This window comes from Rhinatrema bivittatum, chromosome 11 (assembly GCF_901001135.1).
Source record: "Rhinatrema bivittatum chromosome 11, aRhiBiv1.1, whole genome shotgun sequence".
Classification (NCBI taxonomy): Eukaryota; Metazoa; Chordata; class Amphibia; order Gymnophiona; family Rhinatrematidae; genus Rhinatrema; species Rhinatrema bivittatum.
In genome coordinates, this window is record NC_042625.1 from 20,067,626 (window position 1) to 20,094,246 (window position 26,621).

The 26,621-nt window shown below is 47.9% G+C and overlaps 1 protein-coding gene across 3 annotated transcripts in view; it reads right to left on the reverse strand.

The window, feature by feature from the left end:
• The window catches only part of KNTC1 (kinetochore associated 1), a 422,937-nt gene that overhangs the window by 114,467 nt on the left and 281,849 nt on the right, over window positions 1-26,621 (reverse strand). For all 3 annotated transcript variants that reach the window (XM_029571458.1, XM_029571459.1, XM_029571460.1), the window contains exons 43-44: window positions 7,664-7,773; window positions 7,097-7,307 (exon numbers count right to left, since the gene is read on the reverse strand). In XM_029571458.1, the coding sequence (XP_029427318.1) occupies window positions 7,097-7,307; window positions 7,664-7,773 (321 nt within the window). The remainder of the gene's footprint in view (window positions 1-7,096; window positions 7,308-7,663; window positions 7,774-26,621) is intronic.

The following is a 26,621-nucleotide window of genomic DNA, read 5'->3' on the forward strand; positions in this document are numbered from 1 at the left end:
TGACAGTTACTTGCCCAATTACATCATCTACTGAAGAAATACATATCCTGGGCACTAGAATTCCATTTTATTTGTGCTGCAACTAAAAGTCTGCAAAAAAAAAAAAAAAAAAAAAAGACGAGCAGTAAACTGAGCAGATGTGAGATAGAAATCACCGACTAATAGCAAATGTTGCTTACCTGATGTAACAGGTGTTCTCACAGGACAGCAGGATGTTAGTCCTCACAAATGGGTGACATCGAGGATGGAGCCCACCACGGAAAACTTCTGTCAAAGTTTAAACAGAACTTTGACTGGCCCCTACTGGGCATGCCCAGCAAGGCACTGACCCTGCAGCCAGCAGGGGTCTCCCTTCAGTCTGATGTTCAAAGCTACAGGCAGTGCCTAGAAAGTAAAAACAAAACAAACCCAACACCGCGGGGTGGCGGGCGGGTTTCGTGAGGACTAACATCCTGCTGTCCTGTGAGAACACCTGTTACATCAGGTAAGCAACATTTGCTTTCTCACAGGACAAGCAGGATGGTTGTCCTCACAAATGGGTGAGTACCGAGCTGAGGATGTCCTGACTTGCACCAAATGCACCCAACGACGTGCAACAGGCACTACAACTGGGGTGGAATTTGGTAAAGGGCATCCGCACCCTACCGGGAAGGTGGAAGGGTGTTGGTACATCACGTTGGAAAAAGGTTACGCAAGACAGATTGGCCGAAGATGGAGTCCTGTCTTCCAGCTTTGTCCAAACAATAGTGGGCTGCAAAGGTATGGAGAGAACTCCAGGTTGCAGCCTTGCAGATGTCAGGAAGCGGCACCGATCGAAGGTGTGCCACTGACGTAGCCATGGCCCTCACAGAGTGTGCTTTGACACGGTCTTGAAAAGGGATGCCCGCTTGCTCATAGCAGAAAGCAATGCAGTCCGCCAACCAGGAGGAAAGAGCCTGCTTACCCACAGGTTGTCCTAACTTGTTAGGATGGAAAGAGACGAATAATTGAGTGCTCTTCCTGTGAGAAACTGTACGGTCTAGGTAAAAGGCTAGAGCCCGTTTACAGTCTAGGGTATGCAGGGTCTGTTCTCCAGAGTTGGAGTGGGGCCTGGGAAAAAAGATAGGTAGTATGATGGATTGATTAATATGAAACTCAGAAACTACCTTAGGTAAAAATTTAGGGTGAGTGCGGAGTACCGCCCGGTCCTGCAGGAGCTTAGTGTAAGGCGGATAGGTAACTAGGGCCTGTAATTCACTAACCCTGCGAGCTGAAGTGATAGCCAAAAGGAATAACACTTTCCATGTGAGATACTTTAACTCACAGGAGTGCAGAGGTTCGAAAGGAGGTTTCATTAGACGACCAAGAACCAGATTAAGGTCCCAGGATGGGGCCGGAGGCCGTAAGGGTGGCTTCAGATGGAGCAAGCCTTTAAGAAAACGTGTTACTAGGGGTTGTACTGAAATAGGGACACCCTGTACACCTTTATGGAAGGCGGCTACCGCACTGACATGCATCCTAATGGAAGAGGTTTTAAGACCTGATTCAGAGAGATGCCATAAATAGTCCAAGAATTTGGAGATTGGACAGGAAAGGGGATCAAGGGACTGAGAAGTGCACCATGATGTGTACCTTTTCCATTTGTATGAGTAAGACTTTCTTGTGGAAGGCTTTCGTGAAGCTATCAGGACTCGAGAAACGGAATCTGAAAGGTTGAAAGGCTGAAGGACTAACCTTTCAACATCCATGCCGTCAGGGACAAGGCTTGGAGGTTGGGATGGAGGAGGCATCCGTCGTTTTGAGTGAGCAGATGCGGGTCCTTTCCCAGAGGAATGTGCCTGCGGATGGAGAGATCCTGGAGTATTGGAAACCATACTTGGCGTGGCCAGTAAGGTGCTATCAGGATCATGGTTCCTCCGTCCTGGCGTAGCTTCACGAGAGTCTTTGACACAAGAGGAAGTGGAGGGAATGCGTAGAGCAGACCGGTTGTCCACTTGAGGGAGAATGCATCCCTCGGCCGAGAGTGCTGGCTCCGAATGAGAGAGCAGTAATCGTCCACTTTGTGGTTCTGAGGGGACGCAAAGAGGTCTATGCGGGGAGAACCCCACTTGTGAAACAGAGAGGTCGCTATCAGAGGATCGAGTGACCACTCGTGCGGTCGGAAGACACGGCTCAGCCGGTCTGCCAATACATTGTCTACTCCCGGCAGGTAAGTGGCCCTGAGGTACATGGAGTGGGAGAGGGCTTCCGCCCAGATCTGCGCAGCTTCCTGACACAGAAGGAAGGAGCCTGTGCCTCCCTGCTTGTTTATGTACCACATGGCCACTTGGTTGTCCGTCTGGATTAAGATTATCTGATGAAAGAGATGATCTTTGAAAGTGCGGAGCGCATAGCGGATTGCTCGAAGTTCCAGGAAATTGATCTGGTGTTCGGCTTCCTCTTTGGACCATAACCCTTGGGTTTGAAAGTCGTCCACATGGGCTCCCCAACCGATGTGAGAAGCGTCGGTGGTTAGGATTACTTGCGGATCCGGTGGAAGAAAGGGTAAGCCCTGAAGGAGGTTGACCTGAGTCGTCCACCAGGTTAAGGATAGGCGCAGCGCTTGTGTGACTGTGACTATGGAGGACAGAGGCTGAAAAGCTTGAATCCATTGGTGTCGTAGAGTCCATTGTGTTACTCTCATGGCTAGTCGGGTCATGGGAGTGACTTGAACCGAGGATGCCATGTGTCCTAGGAGAATGAGGAACTGGCGAGCCGTGGCCGTATCTTGAGACTGGAGCTGGTGAGCTAGGGACATGAGAGTTTGGACCCGTTGAAGCGGAAGGTAGGCCTTTGCCTGTAAGGTGTCCAAGTCTGCCCCAATGAAAGATAAGGTTTGAGATGGGACGAAGCAAGATTTCTCGTAATTGACAAGAAACCCTAAGGAAAGGAGTGTGTTGATTGTCAATTGTAGGGAGGACCGGGCAATCTGAGGGGTGGAGGCCCTGATTAGCCAATCGTCCAGATAGGGGTATACGTGGACACCTTCCTTCCTGAGGAATGCTGCTACAACTACGAGGCATTTGGTGAAGACTCGTGGAGCAGATGCCAGACCGAAAGGTAGTACTCGGTATTGATAATGGTCGCGGCCTACTAGAAACCGCAGATATTTGCGATGGGATTGTGTTATCGCAATATGGGTATAAGCTTCCTTGAGGTCGAGGGAGCATAGCCAATCCCCTCTTTGCAGCAGAGGGAGTAACGTGCCCAGGGTTACCATCTTGAACTTTTCTTTTTGAAGGTACTTGTTGAGGGCCCGAAGGTCCAAAATTGGACGTAGCCCTCCTGACTTTTTTGGAATTAGGAAGTACCTGGAGTAAAATCCCTTGCCTCGTTGAGAGGGAGGGACAGGTTCTATAGCATTTGATTGCAAAAGAAGGGATACTTCCTGTTGTAATTGAGTCAAGTGGCTGGATAGACTCCATGCTTGAAGAGGCGGGGAGTCTGTCGGAAGAGTTATGAAATTGAGGTGGTAACCCTGTGCGATAATTGCCAGCACCCACTGGTCTGAGGTAATCCGTATCCAATGCTGCAAAAAGTGGCACAGACGACCCCCTACAGGGATGTGGGGGAGTGGGATATGGCATGTGCTCCGTATCGGGAAGTCAAAGGCCTGCCGCAGGCCCGGGAGGTGGGGCTACAGCAGGTCTTTGTTTCCGAGGTTGGCGTAGCTGAGGTCTGGTGGAGGATCGAGCCGGACGAGGCCTAGTCGACGGAGGGTAATAACGACGTGGCCGAAAGAATGACTTTTTAGAGTCCTTCTTAGGTGGTGGTTTGGAGGATACCTCAGATGGAACAGGCGAAAGTTGTTTCAACGTCTCGTGGTGATCCTTCAATTCCGCCACAATCTGTTGAATCTGTTCTCCGAACAGATTGTCCCCCAAGCAGGGTAAATCGGCTAGACGATCCTGGACCTCTGGGCGAAGGTTGGATGATTTTAACCAAGCCCAACGTCTGGCTGAGATGGCAGTAGCTGAGACTTTCGTGGAAGCATCGAAGATATCGTAGGCCGTTCTGATCTCGTGCTTCCCAGCTTCAAATCCTTTGTGAAGGAGGGCTTGAAGCTGTGGCTGGTATTGGTCCGGTAATGTGTCAGCGTAGTCGTGCATCTGTTTAAGGATAGCTCTGTTGTATTGAGTCATATAAAGTTGGTATGAAGCTATGCGAGATATCAACATAGCCCCATGATACACTTTCCTGCCCACACTATCAAGGAATTTGTTGTCCTTGATAGGGGGAGTGGAAGAGTGTGGTTTTAGGCGCTTGGCCTTCTTTTGCGCAGACTCAACTACAACAGAGCGATGATCCAGTTGAGACTTCTGAAATCCTGGTGCTGACTGAACGAGGTATGTTGAGTCAGCTTTTTTATTAACTGGTGACACAGATGAAGGTGATTCCCAGTTTTTCTTTAAAAGATCCAGAAATACCTGGTGAATGGGGATGGAAGCGATGATTTTTGGGGCATCCAGAAATTGGAGCAGCTCCATCATTTGGTGCCTGTCATCGGTCTCAGATTGCAGCTGAAAAGGCACAATTTCTGACATCTCCTTTACAAAATTTATAAAGGAGAGATCTTCAGGAGGAGATCGTTTTCTACTCTCTGTAGGAGATGGTGGGGATGGTAAATCTGTATCTGAAGATGTATCATCACCCCAGGTATCATAAGGATCATGTAGGGCTTGCAGTCCTGAAGGACCTGGTAGAGGATCCAAAGGCATCGATGGAATCGGTGCTGCAAGCGGAACTGTGAACGGCATCGAGGGCTTCGGGGGTACCGATGGAATCGGTGCCGATCTTGGAATCGATGGAGCCGAAGGATAAATCGGTGGAAAGGTATGTGAAGGCACCGATGGAACGACACCGGACGGGGGAATCCGGAACGGTGTTTCTCCTGTCGATGAATGTCCTTCCGGAGATGATGGTGTAGTCGGTGCTACTGGAATCACCGATGGAAGGGCGCGCATGAGTGCCTCCATACGATTTAGTATCGGTGCCAACGCTTCCACTAGAGGCTCGGTGGTCGGTTCCCTCCTCGGTGGCAGAGTCGGTGCTGAGGTCGGTGCCTGAGGCGGTGCCGGAATCGGTGCCGGAGGCGGTGCCGGTGGAGGCTGGAATCTTCGCATCGCATTCTCGATGGCCTCCTGGACCAGCCGGTCCAGTTCTGCCCGGAGACCAGGGGTAACCATACCCGGCTCGACGGGAGAGGGAGGCTGAGGCAGGGCCGGAAGTACCACCGTAACCGGTGGGATCACGGCCCCCGCACCCCGGGAGGGTGAGGGTTTCCTCGGTGCCTGCGAACGAGACGTGGACGGTGCCAGGTCTGACCGAGGCTTTTTCGTCGGTGGCTCGGCCTGTTCAGAGGTCGATGGTTGTGGATCCTCGACGGGCCGAGACTTGTGCCGTCGATGGCGATGCTTATCCTTCCGATCTCCTCGCCCATCCGGGGAGGGGACAGGAGTCGACGGCCGAGAAGTCATCGGTGGAGGACGGTCACCGGAGGGTTGACGATGGTGGTGCAACTTCGACGGTGCCGGTTCCGATGACGTCGATGCTATCGATGGCGTTGGGGTGGGTGCATGGAAGAGGAGCCCCATCTTCTCCATCCTGGCTTTACGACCCTTAGGTGTCATTAGGGCACATTTAGTGCAAGTCAGGACATCATGCTCACTTCCCAAACATAGAACACAGACCCGATGGGGATCTGTGATTGACATAGTCCGGGTGCAATCCGGACAACGACGGAACCCCGTCGCCATGGCCTAGGGCCAAATTTAGCCGCGGGATTGGTAAGTGCCAACAGGCCTCTAGGGCCAAAATCGACGGCAGTCGATGAAAATCGGCAAAAAACTTACCGGCTTTCGCGGAGGTGACAAAAATTTGTCGAAGGGAGACCCCTGAGGGGCAAATTTTCTTCGGAAAGAAAAAAACCGAATTCCTGTCAGGAACGTGGTAAGAGAGCTCCTTTCACCGCGTGGCAACTGCTGCGCGGAAAAAAGAAGACTGAAGGGAGACCCCTGCTGGCTGCAGGGTCAGTGCCTTGCTGGGCATGCCCAGTAGGGGCCAGTCAAAGTTCTGTTTAAACTTTGACAGAAGTTTTCCGTGGTGGGCTCCATCCTCGATGTCACCCATTTGTGAGGACAACCATCCTGCTTGTCCTGTGAGAAAAGGTATAACAAACTCTGAAGGATTTCAACATTTAACATTCTATATAAACATTTATAGTGTTCTAGTATATGAAATGCTAAGATTAAGAAATTAATACATTGAGTTTATTAAGTAATAAAAATGCTGTATATCACTGTATGGGGGCATCTGCCTATAGAACTGTACAAAATAAGTAATAATGTATGTAATTCACATTTTTCAATAATAAACCCCCCCCTCAAATCTATATAAAAATAACAGTGCCACTCTGTATTTGATTTAAGAATGTACCTCTTTCTCCCACATTTGTCTTTTTTTTTTTATAAAGACAGAATGCAACAAATGCGAATAAGAGACTACCGCTGAAGGGAATAAAAGTATGATTTACAAGTATAAATTGAAGCAATCCATTGGAAAACATGCACTTTTACTATTTGTGCTCTAGGAGGCTCTCTCTTGACTAGAATTTGCATGATGTCAACAATCCTGTGTTTCAGGACTAGTGATTTTTTTTTTTACTTCTAATAAAATATAGTACTTTTTTCCAGTAAAATCTTTTAAATCTAATTATAACTGTGAAACAGTTATGGAAGACATAAGGGTTTAAAATCTAGTATAAGTATAGGAAATATTTTAAAATGGTACCTACATAATCATATTTAACATTATAGTACAGTAGGACTTGCATCCATTGACAAACAGTCAATGCATAATCCCCACATAATTCTGAAAAGTACAATGCCAATATTAAACAAAATAATTCAGATCACACAACTATGAAGTAAATCAGTTGTTACTCACTGCAAATCTATATGATTGGTCATGGTTTTATGTGCTTACAAAATCATTAGACAAAGTAGAAAAGTGAGAATACAGATGTGCAAGAACTTGATAGGCTGAGACCAAAACCAAATTTTCTCTGTAAGTTTTCTACCTTGTGCAGAATTCCACTGAGACTAATGACCAGCTCTTGTGTGCTTTGCAATTTTGGAATTATTGCTACTGCTTTGGCCAGGAGTTTGGAGTCAGGCTGCCATGTACTATCCCAAGCAGGCTCTCCTTCACCGTGTTTCATCTTAGCCCTTTGGAGCAGAAGCGTCTCAATGTACTGCTGGAGGGCTGCATCACTGTCCAGCGTGAAGGTGCTAAAAAAGGATAAAGGTCATTTTGTAAAGTCCATATGTACTTTCTGCTTGTTTACTATTTAATGTCTTTTATGTTGTACAAAACTAGTTTTAACTATGTGATTGTTATTGTTGTGTATGCTTTTATATGTACCTACTGTTTTGATTTTTTGTTTTATATGCTCCTGTATGTAGCTATTTTGTATGCTCTGATTTTTTAGACTTTTGTACCCTACCTTGAGTAATGGAAAGGATAGGTTATAAATTAGATAATTAAATAAGGCTTGTGTTAAATGGTGAAAAAGCAAAAAAATATATACATATACAGCAGTGGAATGATAAGAAAATTATCTTCCTTTTACAGCTTTGAGCATTACCTGCAAAAGTTCAATATAAGCGCAGTATTCACATTTGGATTTTCTACAAGAGATCCAATGAGTTCCTTTTTTCTTTCTGAAGGTAGCATAAATACAGACTGGAAAGAAATCTTTAACCAAAGAAAACAAAACAAATTTACCACCACACACAGAGAGCAGATTTTGCATCCAATTGCTACTTTACATATGCAGAGTATTCAAATGAGGGCAGGAGCCGCAATTTTCAAGGCCTTTTAGCGCATAAATTGGCCTGATAATTTCCTTTTCTTTAGTAAAGCATGTCAATCCCAATGAGTGGGTTATGCATCTCTGCCAGCAGATGGAGATGGAGCAAAAGATAACGTCATGGCCATATAGTCCAGCCCATATTCTCTGGAAAAGCCAAACTGTGGATAAACCTTATTATACTTGAACATTATCATCAACAGTCAATCATTCATGTTTCTCAACAAACAGTGAATTCAGCCAAAAAGAAGGAACTTATTTATTTATTTAATGAGTTTTATATACCGTCATTCGGAAAAAGCCATCACAACGGTTTATCTAGCAAACCTAGAGAAGCCACTTACCAGTTTTCAACAAAGAACAGGAATCATATTCTGCACCGCTCGCCCGAAGAAAGGGCGAGCGGCAACACCTTCAGTCTCTAACATAGACTAGAGAAGTAGAACATTTCTGGGCCTGAAGAAAAGTGAAATTACTGAGGCAAAAAGCCCCACTTCAATAATCGTGCCCTTTCAAAGGTCACATTGCAAGACAGAATTGACCCGGATCCTTGTGCCAAATGGGCCCTTGATGTCACAGATCTGTCCTAGACGGAGGCCTGAGGGGACTGCATACCAGAAGGCTCTAGAGATCAGTGTACCACGGCCTTCAAGCCCAATCCGGAACCATTAAAGGACAGAGTTGGTTTGACTTGCAATCTTCTGCCCAACCTGCATATCAGAGGCCAGGGCGGAAGCTCATACAGAAGGGCGCCGCATGGCCACTCCTGAACAAGAGCATTGATGCCCATCGCTTCTGGGTCCCACCTGCATCTGATAAAGCATGAAACATTTGCGCTGTTGAAGTTTGCCAACAGGTCTAGATCTGGTAGGGCCCCACAGTTCACCAGAAGCTGAAAAGCCTCCTCCGTCAACTCCCATTCTCCTGGGTCCAAGGTTCTTCTTCTGAGGAAATCAGCTCTGACACTGTCCTTTCCAGCAATGGTCCAAGAAAACAAAGAGGTAGGCGATCTATTCGCCACACAAACTTGCGTTTGGACCCATTGGTTTGAAGTTGTTTTATCATCGCTGGCACATTATTTGATCTGAGTGGATCATACAATATTAATCATTGAATTTTGGAGCCCCTGAGGCAGCGGCTACAAAGCTACGAAACTCGGCCTGAGTCGGGCAATTTACTTGGAACGTCTCTGCACCAATAAAGTATTGAAAATATTAAGGCATCTATTCCTTTTGTGTTCAACTTTCCAGCAATGGGAAAGGCGGATATACTTAGGCAATGCTGCTCTAGCCTCTCATTGTTGTTTCACTACTGCATTCCAGCATCCTTGCACCACGAACTTCTGACAGTGAGCCCCCCTCCAGATGCTCGCATCTGTCATGAGTACCAACCAATCTGGTGTCATCAGGGAAATTCTTTTCCTGAGATAAATCCGCCTATAACCAAAAGTCCAACTGGAATCTCACCTCTAACAGGAGGAACAGCATCACCACATAGATCTTCGATTGCGGACTCCATCGGGAGAGCAATGTGCGCTGAAGAGGGTGCATATATGCCCTTGCCCAGGGAACCACTTCTAATGCGGCAGCCATCAACCCCAGGACCTGCAGATAAGACCCCACTGTCGAACAAACAGAGCTCTACAGGGATTGAACTTTCAGCATTAAAGTGTGGATCCAACACTCCGGCAGAAATACTCTGCTCCCCTCGTATCGAATCAAACCTTGAGATACTCCAGAGTCTGAGAGGGCCACAAATTGCTCTTGGACCAGATTCAACACTGAGCCTAGTTCCTGTAGCAAGGAACCCACCCTGCGGGAAGCGTGAAGACTCTCTTTCATGGTCCTGGCTTGAATCAACCAGTCATTCAGATTGGGGTGAACTAGAATGCCCTCCTTGCGAAGGGCTGCCGCTACCACCATCATGACCTAGGGAAAAAGGTCCTGATTGCCAGGGATAGTCAGAAAGGCAAGGCCTGAAACTGGTAATAATGATGCAGATTAGCAAACTGTAGGAACCACTGATATTCCCGATGGATGGGAATATGCAGATACATCAGATCCAAAGACATACAGTACTCCCCCTACATGAACTGTCATCATGACATAGCGCACCATTTCCATCCTGGAACGTGTGACTCGTAAATGTCAATTGGCGCCCTTGAGATCCAGTGTGGGCCGAAACGACCCTTCCTTCTTGGGCATGAGAAAATAAATGAAATAACAGCCTGCAATTCAGGAATGGGAACTACAGTTTTCAGGTTTGACAGACGTCATAATGTCGCTTCCATTTTTACCCACTTCTGAGGGAAGTTACACAGAGATACCATAAAGGCATCTGGAGGAATGTGAAGAAATTCTAGAGCACACCTGTCCCGAATAACTTCGAGAACACATTGATCTAAAGTAATCTGGATCCACCTGTGATAAAAACAGGATAGATGCCACCTATCTCCTGAACCAACAGGTAAGCCATCAAACCTTCATTGGGAAGAGCGAGGGGCTCCACCTCCAGAATATGCATCCTTTCGGGGTCCTCGGGTATGAAAGGACTGAGACCTGCGGAAGGATTAGGACTTCTGGGAAGAACCTCCCCTATAAGGCTGAAAATGCCTCAAAGGCTTTGCTTTAGGATAGCCTCAATCCTCCTATCCTGAACATTCTTCAGTGACACATCTCACTATCGGGATAATGGTATGTTTTGTGATAGAACATACCAACGTATCCACCTTAGGGAAACGCAACTGCTCTCTGGCCTGTGGACCTGACAAGACGTGTCCTCCTTTCAAAAATGCTTCTGGTGCACTCCATGCCAGATCAATCCTTGCATAGTGTGAACAAAATAGGAACCTTCTTCTGCATCCCCAAGGAATCAGGCCCAGCCACTCCGAGGATCTTCAAGGCCTGAGAGATCAAATCTGGCAACTCATCTCTATGAATGAAACGGAGAAGAGTTAGACATGACTCAAAATCTGGGGGAATGTTCCCCAATACCATCGGTATCATCCTGATCTATCTACATAATCAGCTTAGTCAGGCTGTATTGTGCCACATCGCTTGACCGCTGAGACAGGTAGAGGAGCACACGGACCAACCTTAGTAAACAGTGCTGATTCAGAAGACTGGCCCTGTAGAAGCGTCTGCAATCCCTGGAAGAATTCTACCCAGGAAAATTTTACCCATAGGTCTGAACCTGATGTTCTGAGAGCCAGCAGCTTATGATGACTAGGCCCGTGGATCAATCAAAGAAAGAGACACCCCCGTTGCCCTCTACCCTCAGATCGAGGAGGTGGACCATCACTGGCAAAATCAGAAGGGGGTAAATCTCCTTGAGCATTCAGCTAGTGCTGACACAGGTTTAAAGAAAAGTCCAGCTGAATGGCCTCGATGTGACATGCAGCACAAACAGATAGGTTTCTTTGACACGAGCGCCATAGCTTTAAGCATGCAGAATGGTAAAAGCTTGCGCCTAGAATATTTGCACATAAACCATGCCCAAAATGGACACACAAAAACTGTGCGCATAAAAATGGGCGTGCAAGTATACGTGCCTAGTCCACACATCCAACTAGGTACCCAGTCTGGGCACCCAGTATAAGAAGGATGCACAAACAGGTACGCAGGCATGCGCCAACAGCCCACAGCACAAAACGTGCAAACATCTCGCGGCCTACCACGCACCCAAAAAGGGAGAGCGAGCCTAGCCAAACGCCTGCTCAACCTGCCGAGCATGCACTGCTTCCTCACCTCATGGAACTCCCCAGAGATGGCGTTCGGCTGTCCCGCTCACGAGGTAACAGTTTTTCCTGCTCTCCTGCTTATGTTCTTCTCTGTGCTGTTTCTCTCTCTTTTATTTTATTTTTTTTAAAATTAAGATAAGCATTTACCTGAGCTTAGCCCTCCCTGGCTGAGAGCAGGAACGGGACCTAGCTACGGGAGGGAGAGGGGTAAAGCCTTTACCGCTGAGCCTTTCTCAGCCTGCAACTGCTAATCAAATTTTGGATCCACACCACTCAAGGCTACTGGACTGAGGCACTGTACTGAGGGAGGGACTGCACGGTATCACCTCAGGAGGCAAGCGGTGCTATGAAGAAGTTTAGTCTCAAAAAAGATGATGAAGTTGGGCACCCAACTGGGTGCACAGGAGCGTGCTGACAGTCTGCAGCGAAAAAGGCACAAAACCATCTCATGGCCTACCATGCGTCAAAAGGACAGAAACATGGAAGCAGGGACTAGCCAAACGGCTAGTCACCTCACCATGCCTGCACTACCTTAATTCATCAAATTCCCCAGAGATGTGAGTAGGACAGCCGAACACTGAGGTAACAGATCCATTTCTCCTGCTTTTTTTCTGTTTATTTATTATTTTTGTAAAGCATTCACCACCAGCCTGCAATTGCTATTGAAATTTTTGGTCTATGCCAGTCAAGGCTACGGGACTGAAGGCACTCTACTGAGGGAGGGACTGCACAGTATCACCTCAAGAGGCAAGTGGTGCTATATACAGGCCGGTTAGCCTCACCTCGGTGGTGGGAAAAGAAATGGAGAAATTACTTACCTGATAATTTCGTTTTCCTTAGTGTAGACAGATGGACTCAGGACCAATGGGTATAGTGTACTCCTGATAGCAGTTGGAGACGGATCAGATTTCAATCTGACATCAGTCCTAATACATATACCCCTGCAGGAAGTGCAGCTCTTCAGTATTCTCCTCGAAAAGCAATTGTGGATATATGCATGACTAATTTGAATAACTTGGATAACCTGATTTACTTGAATTGGTTATAGCTGGAGACTGCCAGTGCCCTCAACTGAGAAACATCGACACCCGGCAGGGTGGGTGTCCTAATTGGGGGAAAGCATGGCTTACCCGTGAATAACTCGCTCTTGGGGATGTTGCCCGAGAATGCCATGAATGACGGCAGCCGTGAGTGGGATGCTGAGTCCATCTGTCTACACTAAGGAAAACGAAATTATCAGGTAAGTAATTTCTCCATTTCCTAGTGTGTAGCAGATGGACTCAGGACCAATGGGATGTATAAAAGCTACTCCTGAACCGGGTGGGAGGCTGCCCGTGGTCCACTTAGTACTGCCCTTGCAAATGCTGTGTCCTCTTGAGCTTGAACATCCAGGCGGTAGAACCTGGAGAAGGTGTGGATGGAGGACTATGTCGCCGCCCGACAGATCTCGGCGGGTGACAGCAACTTCGCTTCCGCCCAGGACACTGCCTAGGCTCTAGTGGAATGGACCTTGACTTGCAAAGACGGCGGCTTGCCTGCTTCTATGTAGGCCGCCTTGATAACTTCTTTGATCCAGTGGGCTATGGTTGCCTGCGAGGCCGCTTTTCCTTGTTTCTTCCCGCTGTGAAGGACGAATAGGTGGTCCGTCTTTCGTACGGATTCCGACCTTACCAGGTATCAGACTAGGAGTCTGCCGACGTTGAGGTGGCGCAGGCGGCGAGATTCTTACGAATTCTTATGCTCATCCGGCGATGAAAGCGAGAAGGTTTGGTGGAGATGGAAGTGAGAAACCACTTTGGGAAGGAAGGACGGGACAGTGCATAATTGGATGCTTCCTGGAGTGAGTCTGAGGAACGGCTCCCGGCAGGACAGTGCTTGTAGCTTGGAGATATGACGGGCTGAACATACTGCCACCAGGAAGGCTGTTTTCAATGTTAATAGTCGGAGAGACAGGCCGCAAAGAGGTCTGAAGGAAGCTCCTGCTAAGAAATCTAGGACCAGGTTGAGGTTCCATAGAGGCACTGGCCACTTTAGGGATGGTTGGATCTGCTTGACTCCTTTCAGGAAGCGGGAGACATCCGGGTGAGAGGCTAGGCTGCCGTCCTCACTCTTGGTTCCGTAGCATGACAATGCGGCCACCTGTACCTTGATGGAGTTGAGAGACAATCCCTTCTGTAGGCCATTCTGCAGGAATTCCAAAATCGCGGGAATTTTGACTGAGTGTGGTGTGATGTTGCGGTCCTCACACCAGGCTTCAAATACTCTCCAAATCCTTATGTATGTTAGGGATGTGGAGAACTTGCGTGCTCGGAGCAGGGTGTCAATTACTGCCCCCGAGTATCTGCTCTTCCTCAGGTGAGTCCTCTCAATGGCCAGGCCGTAAGAGAGAATAGAGCTGGATCCTCGTGGAGGATTGGCCCTTGTTGGAGCAGATCCCTGTGTGGCGGTAGCGGGAGAGGGCTCCCTGTCAGCAGCCTTCGCATGTCTGTGTACCACGGCCTTCTTGGACAGTCCGGGGCCACTAGAAGTACTGGTCCCTTGTGGTGTTCTATCTTGTGGATGATTGCGCCCAATAGGGGCCACAGTGGGAAGGCGTATAATAGAGTTTCCTATGGCCAGATCTGTACCAGGGCGTCGATTCCCTGGGATTGAGGTTCCCGTCTGCGGCTGAAGAAGCTGGGCACTTGGGCGTTGGACCGGTTTGCCAGGAGGTCCATGTTTGGTGTTCCCCAACGACTCACTATCAATTGGAATGCTGTGGTCGACAGTCTCCATTCTCCTGGGTCTAGACTTTCTCTGCTGAGGTAATCTGCAGCGACGTTGTCTTTCCCGGCGATGTAAACGGCCAAGATCTCTTGAAGGTTCGCTTCCGCCCATGACATTAGAGGGTCTATTTCCAGAGACACCTGTTGGCTTCTGGTTCCTCCCTGACAGTTGATGTAGGCCACTGTTGTGGCGTTGTCTGACATGACTGACTGATTTGTCTCGGAGTCTGTGACCAAACCATAGGCAGGCTAGTCTGACTGCCCAGGCTTCTAGGCGATTGATGTTCCATCCCGACTCTTCTTTGTTCCATTGCCCCTGGACGGTTAGCTCCTCGTAGGCTGGCGTCCGTGGTGAGCAGAATCCAGGTCGGTGAGGATAGCATCACTCCCCGGCTCAGATGGCCTTCTTGTAGCCACCATCATAGTTGGGTCCGAACTTTGTCCAGGAGCTGAAGACGTACGGTGTAGTTTTGGGACAGCGTGATAGCAGGGAGCGCTGTAGGGGTCTCATGTGAGCTCTTGCCCATGGCACTACTTCCAGAGTGGATGCCATGAGGCCGAGGACTTGGAAGTAGTCCCATGCTGTGGGACAAAGCTCGCTCAACAGGGTTCGCAACTGGGTCATCAGTTTTGATCTCCTTGTCGATGTCAGGATGACCTTGTCTTGTTTGGTGTCAAACCGAACTCCCAGGTATTCTAGAGATTGGGAGGGCTGCAGACAGATCTTGTTTGTGTTGACCCAAGGCTCTCCAGTAGAGTTTTGACTCTGTTGGTCGCCTGGTGACCTTCCTCTGGGGATTTTGCCCTGATCAGCCAATCGTCCAGATAAGGGTGTACGAGGATTCCTTCCTTCCTCAGTGTTGCTGCCACTACCACCATGATTTTGGTGAACGTCTGGGGAGCTGTGGCTAACCCGAATGGTAGCGCCCGGAACTGGTAGTGGTGATCCAAAATCGTGAAGCGTAGAAAACGCTGATGCTCTTGATGGACCGGAATGTGTGGGTAGGCTTCCGACAGGTCCAGGGATGTAAGGAACTCTCCCGGTTGTATCGCCCTTATTACAGAGCGTAGGGTTTCCATGCGGAAGCAAGGAATCTTCAGGTGGCGGTTGACAGACTTGAGGTCCAGGATGGGCCGGAACGTTCCTTCTTTCTTGGGAACGATAAAATAAATTAAGGGGTGCTGTGTCCCTGAGGAGCCCCGTTTGAGGGAGGCTCCCGCTGGGGGACGTTAGGTCCGGCTTACTGTTTGAGAAGCTGGAACCCGGTACCGGCTGGGGAAGACCATGGGCTGGATCCCCCAGGGCCTCCTCGTACTGTATACACAGGGCCGTGACCTCCTCATGCTGAGCAGCTCTAATGTGGCATGCTGGGCAGAGGCCCTGAGCCTTGAGCTTCTTCTCCGGTGGTGCCATGGCTTGTGTGCATAAAATACAGGGCCCGGATAGCTGCGCTCCGGTGCGTCGAAGTTGTGCGTGTAGGTTTGGTACGCGCTCAGAGAGATGTGTGCGCTGAGGTGCGTACAGACCGAAGTTATGCGCCCGGCACAGTAAGCGTGTGGCTATGCGCGTCGCTTGTGCGCACAGTACTTGGGCGCACGACGTTGTGCGCACAAGATATTTGTGCGCATGGCTCGCCTTTGTAAGCAAGGGTCGGGGCGGCGGACAGGGCGACGAACGAGTCAAGATGGTGCCGGCGACCACGCGGACAATATGGCGACCACCTCGGAGGGTCTCCACATGGGAGGACCCTCGGATCTGACCGGTGTCAAGCCCTGCTAGGGCAGATCAACCCGGTGGCACTGGCACCAGCTGGTGACCTGTGCGCCTCTTCGAGCTTCAGAGACCGGAGACTTTTAAATAGATTTCTACCTTACCTCGTCTTGGCGCTTTCCGGTCTCGTTCTGGGTGGTCTCCGGCTGCGGAAGGAGAGGGAAATACCTTCACTGCCGCGCTCGAAGTTGCACCCGCTGCCTCTCAGCCTCACCTGATGTCAGGGGCTAAGTCCACGCCGAGGGTCGGCCGCTGGACCGAGGTTTACCTCAGAGGGATCACAGAAATCACCTCGGGAATTCTCAACTAGGGGAGGGACCCAAGGGGTGTCACCGCAGGAGAGCGGGGCTCGTCTATAGAGGTAAGATTTCTTCTTGTTTTGGGGTTTCTTTGGTAGAATTACTCTAACGCTGTGCAAGCGTGCATAGAGTCCCTAACTGCTATGGAGACAGAAAATACTGAAGAGCTGCACTTCCTGCAGGGGTATATGTATTAGGACTGACGTCAGATTGAAATCTCCGTCTCCAACTGCTATCAGGAGTACACTATACCAATTGGTCCTGAGTCCATCTGCTACATGCTAGGAAATGGAGTTGCTGCTGAAAGAAAGAATAGTGAACTATCTACAGTTGGGAGAATTGCTGGACCAGAGGCACCATGGATTCACCAGGGGAAGATCCTGTCAGACAAATCTGATTGACTTTTTTGACTGGGTGACTAGGGAATTGGATAGAGGAAGAGCGCTCGATGTCATCTACTTGGATTTCAGCAAAACTTTTGATATGATCCCACACAGGAGGCTGGTGAATGAGAAACTTAGGAGTGAGTGCCGAGGTGGTGGCCTGGATTGCAAACTGGTTGACGGACAGACGACAATGTGTGATGATAAATGGAACTTACTCTGAAGAGAGAGCGGTGTTAAGCGGAGTGCCGCAAGCATCGGTGTTGGGACCGGTCCTGTTCAATATCTATGTGAGCGACACAGCGGACGAGATAGAAGGTAAGGTTTGTCTTTTTGTGGATGACACTAAGACCTGCAACAGAGTGGACACGCCGGAAGGAGTGAAGAGAATGAGACGGGATATAAGTAAGCTGGAAGAGTGGTCGAAGATATGGCAGCTGAGATTCAATGCCAAGAAGTGCAGAGTCATGCATTTGGGGTGTGGAAATCCGAAAGAACTGTATTCAATGGAGGGTGAAGGGCTGATGTGCATGGAGCAGGAGAGACACCTTGGGGTGATAGTGTCTAATGATCTGAAGTCGGCGAAACAATGTGACAAGGTGATAGCTAAAGCCAAAAGAATGCTGGGCTGCATAGACAGAGGAATATTGAGTAAGAAAAGAGAAGTGATTATCCCCTTGTACAGGTTCTTGGTGAGGCCTCACCTGGAGTACTGTGTTCAGTTCTGGAGACCGTATCTCCAAAGGGACAGAGACAGGATGGAGGCGGTCCAGAGAAGGGTGACCAAAAAGGTGGATGGTCTTCATAAAATGACTTATGAGCAGAGATTGAAGAACCTAAATATGTACACCCTGAAGGAGAGAAGGAGCAGGGGTGATATGATACAGACTTTCAGATACTTGAAAGGTTTTAATGATCCATGGTCAACAACAAACCTTTTCCGTTGGAAAAAAAAATCAGTAGAACAAGGGGCCACGATTTGAAGCTCCAGGGAGGAAGACTCAGAACCAATGTCAGGAAGTATTTCTTCATGGAGAGGGTGGTGGATGCCTGGAATGCCCTTCCGGAGGAAGTGGTGAAGAACAGAACTGTGAAGGACTTCAAAGGAGCGTGGGATAAACACTGTGGATCCATAAAGTCTAGAGGATGTGAATGAAGAGAGGGTGGCTCGCGGGAATGACGGCTACTACCTGGAGATAATACCCTTATTCAATAAACATACACACGGTTAATTCGACTCCAACATTGCTCTATGCTTCAACAGCAAGAGGAAATGTGGAAAAAAGAATTTGCATTCACAAAAAAGCGGGGAGTAGCTTGCTTGTTATGGCGGTTACTACCCCAAACCAAATAAGCCTGATACTTCACTTTCAAAGCATATCCAGCTTAGCTCTCTGCTTCATTGACAGGGGGGGATGAAGAAAAGTGGATTTATATACAGACAACAACCAACAAGGACTGAATATCATAGTCTGGGTAAACAAATAAGCATGGGTGTAGCTTGCTTATTCTGGCGGTTAATTAACTAAATAAGCTAGATATTTCACTTAGTTGCAGTTCCAACACTGCTCTCTACATTAATGGAGGGGGTGGAAGGGAAATAGAACCAAATGGTTACTAAGGGCCAAGAGTAATAGATAAGTAAGAGAAAAAAACAAGTGTGAAAGCTTGCTGGGCAGACTGGATGGGCCGTTTGGTCTTCTTCTGCCGTCATTTCTATGTTCTATATAGATGTATTGTCTTTCCACTATCTTCTTTCGGTTCCTTCTTTTTACTCACAGGCAATTCCCCAAAGGGAAATACAAGTCCACCATCTGCTGGAGACAGAGAATACTGGCGGACTGATGTCAGGGCAGGACTATATGGCCATGACATCAGCTTTTACTCCATCTCCATCTGCTGGCAGAGGTGCATAAAACACTCATTGGGTTTGACCTGCCAAACGCTAAGGAATGCTCTCCTCTACCCAATTAGAACCATGCATGAGCCTTCAAAGCAGGAAAACTTTTAGCCAAGTTAAAAAAAAAACAGCATTCCCAGGGATTAGGTTAGGTCAGGAGTGTAAAACAGCGCAAAGGTACTTATTTTTGTAGTGCAACTAAATTATATATTCTTCTGTTTTGTTCTCCATTTTTTGAATATTATTATCCAGTTGCATTTTTTCCAGTTTTTTCAATTTTGAGGACTAAATTATATATGGCACTGTACAATGGCAATATCCAGCTTGACGACATATAGACTTGAAAGAGGACCACCATCGATGGTATGATGTTTTAACATATATCTCCTAAGCTGGCTGTCTACAAAAGGGGACTTAAAAAGGAACAGGCTCACCAACTAAAACGTATATCTCCTAACTAAATATCTAAAATTGAGGACATGGAGGAGTACTGTCTCTGGGAATTAACTGATTAACTAGCGCCTAGGAAAACCCTCCGTGAAATACCTCAGCCCGTTCCCTTAATCAGCATCTAGATTTAAAGGGGAACTCGCAATGATAGTCTGATATTTTGATACATTTATATTCAAACATAAGCCTAGAGATGCAACGCTGCTCTCAATTCCATTTACATGAATATTACAATATAACATTTTGAGGTTAACATGCAAAATACCAACACAGAAGTTTGGAGCGCCTTCTTTTAAGTTCCATTATGGGTTGCAGTTCCCATTCTTGGCCCAAGAGAGGCTTCCGTTGAGTCTCCATGTTAAATATACAATTGAGGCATTAGTTAGGAGACAGTTGTTCTCCACGCCCTCATTTGTAGACATTCATTTTAGGAGAAGCGTTTAAGTTAAGAGACATGCGTTTAAGTGGGCAAATTTGTCCTTCTGTTTTGTTCTCCATTTTTTGAAGGTTGTTAGCTTAGAAGTCATGTGTCAAAATATCAAACTATCGTTGTGAGTTCCCCTTTAAATCTAGACGCTGATTAAGAAGGGTATGGGCTGAGGCATTTCATGGAGGGTTTTCCTAGGCACTAGTTAAACAATTAGCTCCCAGAGACAGTTCTCCTCTATGTACTCAATTTTAGATATTTAGTTAGGAGATATACATTGAAGTTGGTGAGCCTTTTCCCTTTTAGGTCCCCTTTTGTAGACAGCCAGCTTAGGAGATATGTGTTAAAACATTATACCATCGGTGGAAGTCCCCTTTCAAGTCAATATGTCATCAAGCTGGATATGGGTTGAGTTACCTCATGCAGTGATGTTTGATATTACGTGCTCTACTATTGGTCAAGGGTAATTTAAATTGGTGTCTTTCTTGTTGAGCCTTTTAAGTCTGACCACACCATGTTAAGTGGATTGTAGTCTCTCAGCACAGGAGATGTATAGTTTGCTTTGGAAAAATACTTAAATTTCTATAAAGCTTTAAATAGATTTTCAATGTATTCTTTATGTCATTTTGCAGAACACGACACAAATCCCCTGATTCAGGCACAGTTGAGCCAAAACGCTGCAGTGTCTTAATATAGGTGGTAAATGCAAGTGAATGAGAGTATGATGTTGCCACAGTGTGGTAGAAGTGTAGATGTGTTGGATGTTTGGGTTTCAATTTTAATGTAGTAAAAGCTTTGAAGCATGAGATCGTTCTTTTGAATAAGTGAGGTAAGAAACATTTTAACATTCATGTTTAAAAGATTGTAGAATAGAGTGATAAATAATTTTTTGAAGAGAAAAATAGTCAAGGGTCATTGATATACAATTCTTTATAACATTATACTGTTCCTCTTTTGGGTTGTTGGTTTTTGGAATTTTTGGACAGGACAGTGTGGGTGGTCTTATAGTCCGTAATAATAAGTATTCAGGTACAATGGGTCCCTGCCTCAAAGAGCTAACAGTCTAAGCAGCCACCTGAAGCAATGTAAGATAAAAGTGACTTATCTTAAGCTCACAAGAAGCAGGATTTGAACCCTGCTTTCCCACCCCATTGCTCTAACCAGTAGGCCACTACTCTTCCTCTGTTTGCAAGCTACTGAAAAAACAATGAACAAAGACATTGACTTTTCTTCTCCCCATCCCTAACCTAGAAACCCACTGTTATCTGTTATATTTTTAGCTCTAACCAAAAGGTGCAGTCCTGCCCATTCCAACTCAAATTGCTGTGCTAGCTGCGATCCTTGAAGCAGTTGGTTCTTTTGATATAGAGGATTTGATCAAACCTCATTATAAGTTCAGTATACAGCTTAGAGAATTTTCTCCCAAATCTCCTTCCCCCAAATGCAGGCACCATGCCATCCGCACTCAGAGAAGAGGGAATGGCACAGTTCCCAGCTGAGTTCATCCAGCAGCTCTCTTCAGCTTGCCAACTACCTACTTCTCTTCCCCTCAAACTTCCTTTACCTGGGAAGCGTAGCTTTGCATAACCTTTAGCAGGTCTAAAGAAAGGGTTTGAATTGGGAATCTAGTCCACATTTACCAAAGTGCAGGAAGTGCTGCTATTGTTGAGCTGTCAGGTGGCTCAAGAAAGCAAATGTTGCTTACCTGTAACAGGTGTTGTTCTCACAGGACAGCAGGATGTTAGTCCTCACATATGGTGACATCACAGGATGGAGCCCAATCACGGAACACTTTTGTCAAAGTTTCTAGAACTTTGACTGGCACCTACTGGGCATGCCCAGGATGGCACTAACCCTGCAACCAGCAGGGGTCCCCCTTCAGTCTTGTTTAAAAGCTATAGTAAGTGCCAAAAAATAAAATAACAAAACGTAACGAACCCAACACTGCGGGGTGGTGGGCGGGTTTCATGAGGACTAACATCCTGCTATCCTGTGAGAACACCTGTTACAGGTAAGCAACATTTGCTTTCTCACTGGACAAGCAGGATGGTAGTCCTCACATATGGGTGAGTACCGAGCTGAGGATGTCAGAGTATGCCCCAAATGTACCCAAAGACGTGCAACAGGCACAACTGGGGTGGAATTTGGTAGAGGGCATCCTGAACCCTAATGGGCAGACGGAAGGGTGTTGGTACAACAAGTTGCCAAAAGGTTGCGCAAGACAGATTGGCCGAAGATGGAATCTGGTCTTCCAGCCTTATCCAAACAATAATGGGCCGTAAAGGTATGGAGAGAACTCCAGGTAGCAGCCCTACAAATATCAGGAAGCAGCACCAAGCGTAGGTGTGCTACTGAAGTTGCCATGGCCCTGACAGAGTGTGCTTTAACACGGTCTTGAAGTGGAATGCCTGCTTGCTGATAGCAAAAAGATATGCAGTCCGCTAACCAGGAGGAGAGAGTCTACTTACCCACAGGTTGCCCTAATTTGATGGAATGGAAAGAGACAAACAATTGAGTGCTTTTCTTGTGGGCAGCTGTATGGTCTAGGTAGAATGCTAGAGCCCGTTTACAGTCAAGGGTATGCAGAGCCTGTTCTGGATTGGAATGGGGCCTGGGAAAGAAGGTAGGTAGTTTAATGGATTGATTAAGATGAAACTCCAATACTATCTTAGGCAAGAACTTAGGGTGAGTGCGGAGTACTGCCCGGTCTTGCAGAAGTTTAGTGTAAGGCAGATAGGTAACTAGGGCCTGTAACTCACTAACTCTGCGAGCAGATGTGATCGCCAAAAGAAAAATCACTTTCCAGGTGAGATAACGTAGATCACAGGATTGGAGAGGCTCGAATGGTGGTTTCATGAGCCGACCCAAACCAGATTAAGGTCCCAAGAAGGGGCCGGAGGGCGCAGAGGAGGCTTGAGGTGGAGCAAGCCCTTTAGAAATCGTGTTACAAGGGGTTGTACTGAAATAGGAACATCCCCAACACCTTTATGGAAGGCAGCTACCACACTGACATGCATTCTGATGGAAGAAGTTTTAAGACTTGATTCTGACAAGTGCCAGAGATAGTCCAAATACTTCGTGGTGGAACAGGTAAAGGGATCAAGTGATTGAACAGAACACCATGATTTAAATCTGTTCCATTTGTAAAGGTAAGATTTTCTCGTGGAAGGTTTTTGTGAAGCAATGAGGACACGGGAAACTGGCTCCGAAAGGTTGAGTGGCTGAAGAATCAACCTTTCAACATCCAGGCCGTCAGGGATAAGGCCTGAAGATTGGGGTGGCACAAGCACCCGTCGTTCTGAGTGATCAGAAGCGGGTCAGTTCCCAAGGGAATGTGCCTGCGAATGGAGAGGTCCTGAAGAATCAGAAACCACACTTGGCGTGGCCAGTGAGGTGCTATCAGGATCATGGTTCCCTTCTCCTGACTTAGCTTCCCAAGAGTCTTTGAGAGAAGCCGAAGTGGAGGGAAGGCATATAAGAGACCGGTTGCCCATGAGAGGGAGAATGCGTCTCTTGGGTGTGAGTGTTGACTGCGAGTGAGAGAGCAAAGGTTCTCTACTTTGCGGTTTTGAGGTGACGCAAAGAGGTCTATGCGGGGGTAACCGCAACATTGGAATATTGAGTCCGCAACAGTGGGGTTGAGGGACTACTCGTGCGGTTGAAAGGCGCGACTCAGCTTGTCCGCCAACACATTGTCCACTCCTGGCAAGTAGGTGGCCCTGAGGTACATTAAGTGGAAGAGGGCCTCCGCCCATATCTGTGCTGCTTCCTGATACGGTAGGTAGGAGCCGTCCCTCCCTGTTTGTTGATGTACCACATGGACACCTAGTTGTCCGTCTGAATCAATGACCTGGTTGGAAAGTTGATCCTGAAATACCCTGAGAGCATATCTGATTGCTTGTAGCTCCAGGAAATTGATTTGGTGTTTGGCTTCCTCTGGAGACCAAGCTCCTTGGGACTGCAAATTGGCGACATGTGCTCCCCAGCCGAGGTTGGAAGCATTGGTGGTGAGAATTATTTGAGGGTCTGGAGCCTGGAAGGGTAGGCCTTGGAGGAGATTGATCTGATTTTTCCACCAGGCTAGAGACTGACGAAGTGGGTCGATGATGTGGACAATGGTCGATAGTAGTTGGACGGATTGAGTCCACTGTGACCTTAGAGTCCACTGCACGACTCTCATGGCCAAGCGTCCTCACATGGCGTCCTCAGTACAGAAACCTGTACTGAGGACGCCATGTGTCCCAGCAGGATGAGGAAGTGACGTGCAGTCGAGCGGTGCAGAGACTGTAGCTGGTGTGCGAGAGAAATGAGAGTGAGAGCTTGCTGTTGAGGCAGAAATGCCTTTGCTTGAAAGGTGTCCAAGTCTGCCCCTATGAAGGACAAAGTTTGAGATGGGACTAAGCAGGATTTCGCGTAGTTGACAAGAAATCCTAGCGAAATCTGAGTATGTAAGGTGAGATGCAGGGACGACAGAGCAGCCTACTGAGTGGGAGCCCTGATCAACCAATCATTGAGATAGGGGTAGACGTGAAAACCTTGAGTCCTGAGGAAGGCTGCTACTACTCTGAGACACTTGGTGAAGACTCGTGGTGCAGATGCCAGGCTGAACTGTAGCAGTCAATACTGATAGTGCTTGGGGCATACCAGAAATCTCAGAAATCTGCGATGAGATGGAATTATCACAATGTGTGTGTACTCGTCCTGGAGGTCTAGAGAGCAGAGTCAGTCTCCTCTTTGCAGAAGAGAAAGGAGGGAACCCAAGGTTACCATCTTGAACTTTTCTCGCTGGAGGTACTTGTTGAGGGCACGTAGGTCAAGAATTGGACGAACACCGCCTGACTTTTTGGGGATTAGAAAGTACCAGGAATAGAATCCTAGGCCTTGTTGGGAGTAGGGCACTGGTTCTATTGCTCTGGACTGGAGGAGGAGGGAAACCTCCTGTTCCAGGAGTGGTGAGTGGTCGGATGTTCCTCACGTCAGCTGAGGTGGGGAATCCGGTGGGAAGGAGAGAAAGTTCAGGTGATAACCCTGAGAGATTATGGCAAGGACCCACTGGTCTGAGGTGATTGTATGCCATCTGTTGTTGAAATGGCACAATCGACCCCCCACTGGTATCTGAGACAGTGGAAGCTGGCTGCTGCTCTCTATGCAGGAGTCAAAAGCCGGAAGCAGGGCCTGGCTGAGGAGCTGGTTGCAGCTTTTGTTTACAAGGTTGACGAGACTGGGCCTCCTGGAAAGGTCTAGTGGAACAACTTCTAAAAGGTGGTGGATAGGACTTCTTTGGACAGAAGAATGACTTTTTAGTATCCTTCCTGAATGGCTATTTGGAGGAATATTCAGAAGGCATCAGAGAGAGTTGGCTAAGGGTCTCATGATGCTCTTTGAGTTCAGTCACCGTCCACTGGATCTGTTCACCAAACAGATTGTCTCCTATGCAAGGCAGATCGGACAATCTGTCTTGTACTTCAGGGCGCAAGTCCGAAGACTTAAGCCAAGCCCATCTTCTTGCAGAAATAGCAGCTGCAGATACCCTGGAAGCGGTGTCGAAGATATCGTAAGAGGATCTTATTTCATGCTTCCCTGCTTCAAAACCCTTGTGTACCAGGGTTTGAAGCTGTTCCTGAAATTGCTGAGGCAGGGACTCTGCAAAGTCCTGTATCTGTTTGAATAAAACCCTATTATACTGGGTCATATACAGCTGGTAAGAGGCGATCCGAGAGATGAACATTGATCCCTGGAAGACACGCAGGCCAATGGCATCCAGGAATTTCTGTTCCTTACCTGGGGGGAAAGAAGAGTGGGGTTTTGAGCGTCGTGCCCTCTTTTGGGCAGACTCTACTACCACGGATTGGTGATCCAGCTGAGGTTTCTGGAACCCTGGAGCTGACTGGACCAAGTAAGTGGTATCTGCCTTTTGGTTGACTGGAGCTACCAAACCAGGGTGTTCCCAGTTCTTTTTGAGAAGATCCAAAAGAACCTGATGAATAGGGATGGAGGTTATTTCCTTGGGAGCATATAGGAATTGTAACAGCTCCATCATTTGGTGCCTATCATCTTGTTCAGTCTGTAATTGGAAGGGAACCAACTCAGACATTTCCTTCACAAAATTTATGAAGGACAAGTCCTCTGGAGGAGAATGCTTCCTGCTTTCCGTAGGAGGAGGAGATGGTAAATCATCGGTGTCTTGAGATGAATTGTCAGTCCAGGTGTCATAAGGACCAGCACCTGTCCCTCTAGGAACCTGAGAAGGACGGGACAATGGTATTCCTGAAGGTCCTAGTCTAGGCTCTGAAGGCATCTAGGGAAGTACTGGAGGCACAGATGAAGGCATTGAGGGCACCGGTGCAGGCGAGGGCATCGATGGATGGATCGGTGGTGCCGATGGCCGGATCGGCATCGATGGCTGAGGCATCGGCAGGACTCCTGATGGAGGAATACGGAACGGTGTTTCTCCTCCCAATGAAAGAGTAAGTGGAGAAGGCACCGGAGCCACCGGTGACCCAAGATCCATCGGTGGAAAAGCGGCTATAAGCGCTTCCATCTTTGAGAGCAGCACTGCCAATGCTGCTGGAATGGGATCGGTGGTCGGTTCCACAATTGGCACCGGCATCGGAGGAACTTGGAACCTGTGCATCGCCTTATCGATGGCCTCCTGAACCATCCGGTCCAGCTCTTCATGGAGACCTGGAGCAAGCAGCCCCGGCTTCGGAAGGGAAGAAGGAGGCAGAGGCATAGCCGGAGGGACACCGTTAAAGGCGGAGTCATGGCTCCTGATACCTGTCCGGGTGAGGGTTGCCTCGGTGACCCGGTCCCAGAAAGGATCGATGCATTTTCTGGACGGGGTTTCTTCGATGGCGGTTTGGACGATGGCGAAGTCGATGATTTTTCTTCATCGATGGTCCGAGGCTTTCGGTGTCGATGCTGATGTTTCTCTCTACGATCCCCTCGATCTTGAGGGGGAGTTGAGGTTGTCGATGGTCGGGAAGTCATCGACGCCGG